Below are 9,679 nucleotides of genomic sequence, written 5' to 3'. Positions count from 1 at the left end.
CCTTAAACATCGGTCGCTTACAAGTTGTAATCAGTAATTCAAACTCTCGACAATTATGCAAATTGCGCTCAGGCTGGCGCTCGGACTTTCTCGCTTTTCCAACGAGGACTTTTCCCGAGTTTATGTCGCCCGGAAGCCGCCGGACCCGCCGAGCGTGGGGGCACCGGCGCCGCGCTCCCCACGCGAGTGTAAGCAAAGTCCTTCCACGCATGGGGGGGGGGGGGGGGGGGGGGGGGGGGGGGCACCACCAGACACTGCCCCCCCAATCCAACACGGGGGGGGCTTTTTGGGGCAGCGTCGTTGCAGTGCGGGGGGATGCATGCCCACGCATGACCGCGTCCCCGCGGGCCAGGACGGCCCCCCCGCGCCCTGAGCGCTCCGGGGGCGCTGGGGGGGGGGGTCCGGCTCCGCGCTGCTTGCCCACCCCTCCGCGGGCGCGGAGCGCAGCGCGGAAGGAGTGGCTTGAGGCTGCGCGCTCCCTCCTGAGTGGCTGGCGGCCGCGGCTCCCAAGCCATCCCTGGGGAGGAGTTATGATAATCCTATTGCCATTAAGGGCGTCTGGGCAGGGAAAAAAACCCGAGTGACCATCAGCGCGGAGGTTTAGTCCGTCATCTGCCTTCATGCCTGCCAACTGAGCTCCGTCCGGGGGGCAGCTCCTCTTCCCCAGCGCCGACGTGGATTTACCGCCCGTGGGGGGGGGCTGAGCTCTCGGCTGGTTTCGGCACCGCACACCTGGTTTGGACGCTGGACGCCATGTTGTGGAAACTAGCAGATAATGTCAAGTACGAAGAGGACTGCGAGGTGAGAAGCGCGGGGAGGGGTCGGGAGTGGGGAAGGGGGGGTCCGGCGCGGAGCAGCGCGGAGCTCCGCCGCCCCCCAGCCGCGCTGCCCTCCCTCCCTGCTCGCTTCCAGCCGGCGCCCGGCTCTCCTGCCTCCCCGCCGGGCGGGATTTGTCCCTTCCCGAAGACCCCGGGTTTGCTTTTCCTTTTTTTTTTTTTGTTCCTTCTCTTTGGAGGTATATTTTTTTTCTTATTTTTTTCCCCGAGTCTTTTGAACTCTTGAACAAAACGCGGGTGAAAGCCCCGGCTGGAAGAAACGAGCCCGCATCCCGCGTCCCCCACCCGCGCGGTGGAGCAGCGCCTTACGGGAGCGGGCAGGAGAAGCAACAGCCGGGGCCAAAGGCAGAAGCGGGCAGCCCCCGGCGCCCCCGCCTGCCGGACCGCCGCGGGTGGGAGCGGGCCGGGAGGTGCGAGGGGCCGGCCGGCAGCGGCTGCGGCGGGGATGAGCCGGGCACCGCTCGGCCGCCCGCCCCGAGCCGACCTTGCCTCCCACGCCGCCCCCTCCGCGGGACGGCTCCCACCCCCGCGAGGGGCTCCCGGGTTTCGGTGTGTCCGAAAGCGGCTGTGTCCCCCGTGCCCCCCCGCCCGGCTCCATCGGTCGCGGTCCGCATGCTTGGCTCCTACAGATTAGCTGCAGTCCCCTCTTCACGCTCCGTTGGGACCCCATTCACCTCTTATTAACTAGCCCTGTTATTTTAACGACCGTGAAGCCAGAAGCTGCTAAATCCCTGGATCAGCTCGATGGAGACATCGAAGTTTTGACTGCTAAGATTTGGAATCGGGGGAGAAGCAGAGACGGGACGGCCGGAGGGGACGCGCCGTCCTTCCCTGCCGCGCCAGCAGCCGTCGGGCGGGAGCTGCGCGTCCCGGCCGGCTCCCGGGGCCTGGTGGGGTGGGGGGGCCGGGGGCCTCCGGCCTGCTCTGCCCAGGGCTCCTCTCCCCAAGGGCAGCGGGTCCGCAGCCCCCGGCCTCGGAGTCTCCTCCCCAGCCGGGGCAGCGCGGCGGAAACCGGGCTGCGTCGCTGATTTGCATTTCTTTTATTTTAACGATTCCTCTAATGACTTGCAGAAGGGTGAGGGTTAGTCTGTTGTAGTCGTGATGAGGAGAGCAGTGAGAACTGGTTTGTAATCTTTTCCCTGGGAGTGGGGCTGATTTCTTACGCGAAGTGCCTTAGAAAGAGAAGCCTCCGTGGGCAGGAGCAGGGCGCCTCTCTCCTCTCCCTCTCCTCTCCTCTTCCCCGGTGCCAGCAAGTGCCACCGCCCGCCGTCCCCCCGAGCCTGGGCTGCCCACAGCCCCCCGCTGACGGCCGCCTCCCTTCTCCCCCTCCCTCCCCTCTGTGCTTTCCAGGACCGGCACGATGGGAGCAGCAACGGGAACCCGCGGCTCCCCCACCTCTCGGCGGTCAGCCAGCACCTGTACAGCCCGGCTCCGCCGCTCTCCCACTCGGGCGCCTCCGACTTCCAGCCCCCCTACTTCCCCCCCCCGTACCAGCCGCTGCCTTACTCCCAGTCCAGCGACCCCTACTCCCACCTCGGGGACCCCTTCTCCATCAACCCGCTCCACCAGCCGCCGCCGCCGCCCCCCAGCCAGCAGCAGAGCGCCTGGCCCAACCGGCAGAGCCAGGACCCGGCCGGCCTCGCCCCCCACGGCCGCCCCGGCCTCGTCCCCCACCTCTCGGCGCTGGAGAGCGGCTCCGCCGGCGGCCGCAGGGAAACGTACCGCCGCTCCGAGCTCCTCCTGCCCCACGGGCACGGGCTGGACGCCTCCGCGCTGGCCGATAACCTGGGCCTGCACGACATGGCCCACCAGATGGAGGAGGTGCAGGTAAGCCCCCCCCCCCCCCCCGGACCTCGCCGCCGCCCCCCGCGTCGTGGCGGGGGGGACGGGCGGGACCGGTGCTCCCCGGCTGGCAGAGGTGCCCGAGCTGCGGAGCCAGGCACCGGCCCCTTCTGCCCATCCCAGCTTCGCTTGCCCCATCCCCGCCCGTGGAGCGAAACCCGCCTTTTCCCTCTTTTTGCCCTTAAAATGGGGACGCGCGGGGCGGGGTGGGTTTCCCAAAAGCCCCCGGCTCGGTCCCTCTCAGCTTTTCAAGGTGCCAAACTTTCTCCCCTTTCTCTTTCCAGAATGTGGAAGATCAACACTTATTAATGCATGACCAGACAGTCATTAGAAAAGGTCAGTAAGGTGGCACTGCAGTTTACTTTCCCTTGTCAATAGTTAAAGTTTACTGAGGCACCGGTGAATCGACGCCTTATCATCTTCATAGGAAAGGCAGATCCTTTCGGATCGGGAGGGCGGAGGCGGGTTTAGGACACTCTCTCCCTCGTGGGTTCTTCTAACGCCACCCGAGGGGAGGTGGCGGCGGGGACAGCGCCGGCCCCGTGTGCCGCGGGGCCAAGCCCCGGCCCGGCGGCGAGCGTCCTCCGGGGGCCACTGGCCCTCCCCGCACGGCCGAGTCCCTGCTCGTGCGCGTGGCTTTGGTGGAAACCAGGACCTGGGACCGAATTTACCGCTGCCCTGCAATACCTGTCTGTAAAGTGGCACGGGGCGGCTTTGTTGTTGTTGGGGTGTTTGCTTGCATGGGTTCTGTGCCGTTTCTCGCACTCGAAGACGGTTTGGGGTTTTTGTTTGGGTTTGGTTTCTTCCCTTCAACTTCTCTACAAGACTTGAGAAGGGAAGGAGTTCGCTGGCATGAGCCTGCTCGGCTTTATCTTAATCGAAATCGTTTTGTAGCTGAGGTTTTAAGGAAGGAGAAGGACGTATTGACTCAATTTACAGTCATTTAGGGTTCTTTCCCCCCTGCTTTTGTTTTTAAACAAATCTGTGCTTAACAAAAAATCAGTGGAAGTTTCCTCTGAAGACTTCAAACAAATACCTAGCTGAGGAAAAGCAGAAGTGTTTGTCAGAGCGCTGATTGCTGCGTTTAGCTCATGGGAGAATAATTTCGCTGTCAGATGCACCACTGAAAAATCTTTCCCCCTCCGGGGAGCGGGGCCGACCTCGGCTCTTTAACCCTTTCCCATCGGCGCTGGGAGCCAGCAGCACACCACTGGGGGTTAACTGGGTGGATTCGCAAGGGGATAGAAAAGCTGGATCTGTGGTTTGCTCCTTGCAAAGCCTTTGTTGGCCCATGTCACCTAAAGGCTGAAGCCATTAACGAGCAGTGTTTTACTTTCAGTTCTCTTGTGAGCTGCATCCCTCTCTGGCGTGCTGTCTGTTATGAATTTGTTGGGATTAAATTCCGAAGGCGGTTTCTTAAATCCGCGTGTGCGAGGTGGAAGATGAACCCCGGCGGGAGCTGGGAGGCTTCTCCTTGCCCCGGCTCGGGAAGAGTTTTTGGCAGCAGCTGAAGGATGCTAATCCGGAGTCTGTAGCTGTGTCGGGCTTTTTATAAGTACGGATCTGCTAACTTGAGGCGTGCTGCTTCAGAGATGTCTTCGTGCGGTTTTTTCAAACGTATTCGTACCTGCGCTCAGCAGCTCCGTGCAATTCGGCGTGGCAAAAAGCAGCTGCGGGGGAGCCTTTCTGGGGGGGGCGGGGGGAGGGGGAGCCTTTCTGGGGGGGGAGCCTTTCTGGGGGAGCCGAGCCCCGCGCTGCGGACAGGTGGGGACGGGGGCAGTGGCCTGAGCGTTTAACACAAAACGAACTCCTGTCTCCTGGTCTTTTTTTGTAGAAAGTAAATTCACTTGCTGCTTCCTCTTTATTTTTCCCCTTTATAAAATACCTGCTTTCCCTCCTCCTCCCGCAGGTCCCATTTCCTTAACAAAAAACAGCGCTCTGAGTCTCCCCTGCCAAAAGGATGGATTAATTGGAGTGGTCATAAACCCCAATGAAGTATTTTGTTCTGTGCCGGGGAGGCTTTCCCTCCTGAGCTCCACGTCGAAATACAAAGTGACAGTAGCAGAGGTGCAGAGGCGGCTCTCGCCCCCCGAGTGTCTCAACGCCTCTCTGCTGGGAGGAGTGCTCAGAAGGTAGGCTGCAACTCCCCCTACAACCAGCCCCATCGGGCCTCTTCCTTGGGATTTTTTTTCTTTTTTTTTTTTTTTTTCCCTGTGCTTGTGTATGTGTGTGAGCAGCCAGATGAGCACAACGAGGAGCTAAGAAAACCTTTTAGCAAATTTCTGATTTTTAAGAAGCCCAACAACACTGAATCCTAATAGGCTTTGGAAATAAAACTTCTTTGCACTTCTGCTGCTGCTCGAGAAGTGCTATTAACAGCTCTGACAGCAATTCTCATTCTCTGTTTAAAGGTGGATTTTTGTCTCAAAACCAGCTCATGGACCTCTCTTATTCCTCTAACAAACTGTTTCCCCATGGAATGATTTTTGGATTAAATCTCGCGGTCTTGATTAATCATTACAAGGACGCTTCATCTGTCCTTTTTTGCATATGCTTAATTCGGCTTGTGATCGTTCTACAGCTGTTGGTTTCGATGGTGCAGTTTGAAACATTTTGATTTTGACCTCTGCTGTGTTTCATCCCGGCTGGTTTGTAGTAAAGCATTTAAAAAGTAGGTCACTTCAAAAGAGCCTGTTTTTTATCTTCCCCCCAGTAGAACCCTATTGAATGTCAGTAACTGGAATTTCTCATCTTTAAAATGAAGAGTTCCCTGAAGATAAATAAGCCCCCTTTTTTTTTTTTTTCTCTCGTTAATTACAGAGCCAAATCTAAAAATGGTGGCAGATCATTAAGGGAAAAACTGGATAAAATTGGCTTGAATCTTCCCGCTGGTAGAAGGAAAGCTGCAAATGTGACGCTATTGACATCTTTGGTGGAAGGTCAGTCTTGAACGTGTCTTAAAAAGAAACTTTTTTTTTTTTCCCTTGTGTACAGCTTTTATCCTCTAGGCAAAGCATGGAAAGGCTAGAAAGTCAATGAACGTAATAGAGAGTGTGTTGTTTATTTTAAAGTGAGCATGATGGGAACGTTGCAGCAACTAACAGCTGGGTTGCCTTTGGGGGGCTCCTCTCCCCTTCTTCCTTCGAATCCAGTCTCTAAGCCCTTGGCCCCAGAGCCCTCCCCGCACAAACCCTGCCCGTACTCCTCTCCCTCACGGCTGCATCTCCAGGATGCTAGCAGGGATGCAGTAACTCCGCTGTTATTGCCAAGCTGTTCGAAACGCACGTTTGTCCGGTCTCTGTTTCTCGAGGGGGCTGGGTTGTTGGGGGTTTTGTAAGGGTGTGTGCAGGGAAGGCAAAAGGGGTGAAACTCATCACATCAGTGGGTTTGGTTCCCTATTGGGAAACTTAAACAAGTCCGGGGCAGCTGACTCCAATGCCTGGCCCTACCTCAGCGGTATCCTCAGAAGCTTTTCTAATAAACAAGCATATAAAGTGAGATTTATAGCTTCTGACTTCCTGATAGGAAACTGGAGCCCCTTTAATCTGTAACATGTTACGTGGACCCTCTGTCGGTTAAGCTGACTTGAAGGGGGTGTGCGTATATATATATGTGTGTGTGTGTATGTGCGTGGTTGTGTTTTGTGTTTCTGTTTAAAGCAGCTCCTGGTAGTGGTACAATGTAATAGGAATAGAAGCAGCAATTGAAAAGTGAAAAATGGTCTAACAATATACCTTACTGCTATTTCACTTCCACATCAGCTCAAATAATACAGCAACTTCCATTTAAAACCTTTCTTTGGAAGCTGGGTTTAAGAGAGCTTATGCGCACGTACATGCGCACATGTACGTTACAGGTAGCGCACTGATTGTGCCGATCCATTTTTTAAGCCTGATCAAATTGCCTGAATGAAAAAAAAGTGGTCTAGTTATACACCTTACGACTTTATTTTCTATACAAAAATGCTTATGAGAAAGTATTTAGAAAATATACTAAACTGATAAATCCTTTATTATGCAAGTGGAATTTAGTTGCCAGGTTTTTTAAATACGAGTGGACAATTTGATCTAGACTGAATTCTAGTCTTTGCTGCATAGTTAATCTGGGTAGAGATAGGAGGTTTTCTTTCTGGTATAAAGGCAAGAGAATTATATTTTGTAGCAGTCACCACATAGATTTTTCTTGATGCAAACTTACAAAGAAACACTGATCTATTAATTAGAAAATGGTATGGAGTGGTATAGCGGTAAAATAGCGGTGTCCCTTTCTAAAATAGAAAGGGAACGCTTCAAAAATTCACAGTACTTCGCTTAATTTCCCCGATCCCCTTATAATAAATGGATGTAACAACATTTAATACACATTCCCTTCTACCCACGCCAGGTGAAGCTGTACATCTTGCTCGTGACTTTGGTTATGTTTGTGAGACAGAGTTCCCTTCCAAAGCAGTGGCCGAATATTTAACGAGACCACACATGGGCCGCAATGAAATGGCGAACAGAAAGAATATGCTTCTTGCTGCAAAGTAAGTTTGGGGCTTCGATATTTTTTTTTTCCACCCTCTCCTTTTCAAAGATGCTTTTGTCTGACCATGACTATCTGTGACTGTGGACAGTTTGGTATTTTTTCATGTGTAATTTTAATTGGGGAGATGAAGCAATTATTTTTATTTGGTTTTGGTTTGAATTCAGCTATGGCAGCAGTTATTTTAGTCTGAACCAATAATACTGTAACAACAACCCTGTACGATAACTCTAAAGCAGTTTGGAGCAGTTCTGTTGTTTTTTCCTTTAACTGTAGTAAAAACTTCAGAAAAAGTCCTATAGCAGGACAGCTATATCTCTAATAAAAAGGTGTCCCTAGATCTGAGAGGGTTGAGGACCGGGAGGGCAGGTGTGGCCCAGGACCGTGAACCAGTGTTGGGACTGGGAGCAGGAGATGGTTCACCCACCTGCGTACGTGCAGTCCAGAGGGGCATCTCCAAGGAGAGCTACTGGTGGGCGCGCTGGGTGCGCGGGAAGCTGCGCTGCCGCGTCCTCCTCACTGCTTTTGGCAAAAGCAGCACACCGGTTTCCCCCACGGGACACTAGGAGTCAAGAACTGTGGGCAGTCCCTTTTCACTACTAGAGCTGCAGATTTTTCTAGTTCAGTGAAAGCCAACCTTTGGTAGATGTCAAAAATCCCTGTACTTAACTAAATTCCTGTTGCAAAGCTAGATGAAGAGGGAAGGAAGGGTAAAGGAGAGAAGCTTTGTTATGGCTGTTGTGCAGACGCTTGTACCTGTAAATAAACGGCGCACTGAACAGGTCTCTGGTAGGGAATACCTGTGCTGAGTTACGCTTCTCTTAAAGCAGTGGCTGGGGTGCTCGCTGTCCCCTACCCCCGCAGCCTTCCCAGGCTGAGGTTTAACAAAGCCTTCAGTTCATGATCCCTTCTGGTCCGAGATGTTTTCTGGTTTGGGGTTGGTGCAGTTCCTTGCTTTTGAAGGCATCCTTGCTCTGCAGAGGATCTGAGAAAAGCCTGCTTACTCTGCTGAGAAGAGTTGCCCTGACTTTGGGCTCAGATCAGGAATGCAAAACACACTTCTCCTGTTGCTGAATTAATACATCTTCCCCTGAAAAAGAGACGACCTTTCACAAAAATCTCTCAGAAATATAGTCTCTGTTTCCTATAGCTTGAACATAATGCTTTTTACTGAGCACTGCCCCTTCTGCCCTTCAGTATTATCATTATCGGTATTGTTATTAGCACTAGTAACAATCTTTTGGAAGATGTTTGTGATTGAGAAATTCTGATAAAGTGATGATTCTGCTGAGATTGCTCAGCCCCTGTGAAATCCCATCAAGGGGACAGATTTACGAGCAGCAAACAACATATGCTTGAGCATTATTAACCATTCATGTTTTGCCAGGCATATGTGTCAGTGTTTGCAGGATCAGGGCCTAGGTCTCTGTTAAAAGAGGGCATATACATGTAATATGTTCAACGCAATTGAATCTATTCAGCTGCTTTAGTCTTTCTAAATTACTTAACTGCAGCTGTGGAAGTTCTCATAGAAACTAGCCCTAAATTCCCACTCCCCCCTCAAAATCTAGAGCAAATGATGCAGAGCCAGCCAGATGCCAGAGGTGGAGAGATTATTTTGCAGAGTGTGTATGCGTTTTTGTGGCAGAGATATAACAGAAGGCTCATCAGAAACTGGTGTTAATAAATAGCCTTTAATTTTAGACAATCTTGCTGGTGGAGTAATGAATTTCTGAAAACTCTAATTCCCACATAGCTGCCAAATATTTGATGCGGACTTTCTCTGTTATTTATTTATTTGCTTTTGCATAAATTCCCACCATGGTGTAAAGTGTGATCACTTTGTGTCTTGCAGGCAGATTTGTAAGGAATTCACAGACCTCCTCACTCAGGACAGAACTCCTCTTGGAAACACGAGACCTAGTCCCATCTTGGACCCTGGCATCCAGGGCTGTTTGACTCATTTTAGCCTGATCACACATGGCTTTGGGAGTGCTGCCATCTGCGCTGCCATGACATCCGTCCAGAACTACCTAAATGAAGCATTAAAAATAGCAGACAAAACATACATGAACACTGGCGACCAGAGCCCTGCAGAAACCAACAAAACCATTGATAAAATGGATAAGCACAGGAAGTAAAAGGAGCGAAACCAGACTTTAAACTCTTCCTCCTAAATGCAGACTGGGATCTTCTTGCTGGGGGGAACATAGAGATTTGGGTTCTTTCTTTTTTTTTTTTTTTTTTTTTTTTTTTTAAGAAAGGAGGGGAAAAAAGGAAAAAAAATCATCTTATTCAGGATCATCACTCCCCCTGGATCCATGAGACAAGTCTTTCTAAAAGCTGCAGTACCCCTTATCTGTGGAAGCAATTACAAGAAGATAAGTACTTGGTACAAGCGTATTGAAATCCTTTGCTGTAAAAGTGGTGCTATAAAGGGTTTTTGATGGAAATTTACAAAGAGATATATTTAGATT

General features: G+C 52.2%; 1 protein-coding gene across 1 annotated transcript; it reads left to right on the top strand.

Annotated features, from left to right (window-relative positions):
- Positions 1-604: 604 nt before the first annotated feature.
- TFAP2C (transcription factor AP-2 gamma) lies at positions 605-9,391 on the top strand. The gene is made up of 7 exons (XM_087750005.1): positions 605-801; positions 2,187-2,663; positions 2,963-3,014; positions 4,588-4,810; positions 5,499-5,617; positions 7,062-7,203; positions 9,058-9,391. Exons 1-7 carry the CDS (start codon positions 754-756, stop codon positions 9,341-9,343), a joined length of 1,347 nt encoding a protein of 448 aa, XP_087606131.1. The 5' UTR covers positions 605-753; the 3' UTR covers positions 9,344-9,391.
- Positions 9,392-9,679: the final 288 nt, after the last annotated feature.

Source organism: Nipponia nippon, unplaced genomic scaffold (genome assembly GCF_047370975.1).
Source record: "Nipponia nippon isolate SJK-2023a ecotype South Korea unplaced genomic scaffold, ASM4737097v1 scaffold_13, whole genome shotgun sequence".
Taxonomy (NCBI): Eukaryota; Metazoa; Chordata; class Aves; order Pelecaniformes; family Threskiornithidae; genus Nipponia; species Nipponia nippon.
This window is presented reverse-complemented; position numbering and strand designations above follow the sequence as displayed.

What these genes read in the sequence shown, in the direction of transcription:
- TFAP2C (XM_087750005.1), top strand. Translation starts at nt 754, where the DNA reads ATGTTGTGGAAACTAGCAGATAATGTCAAGTACGAAGAGGACTGCGAG. An exon ending in ACCAGATGGAGGAGGTGCAG is followed by an intron (nt 2,664 to 2,962) that starts GTAAGCCCCCCC and finishes TTCTCTTTCCAG; the next exon opens with AATGTGGAAGATCAACACTT. An exon ending in ATTGACATCTTTGGTGGAAG is followed by an intron (nt 5,618 to 7,061) that starts GTCAGTCTTGAA and finishes TACCCACGCCAG; the next exon opens with GTGAAGCTGTACATCTTGCT.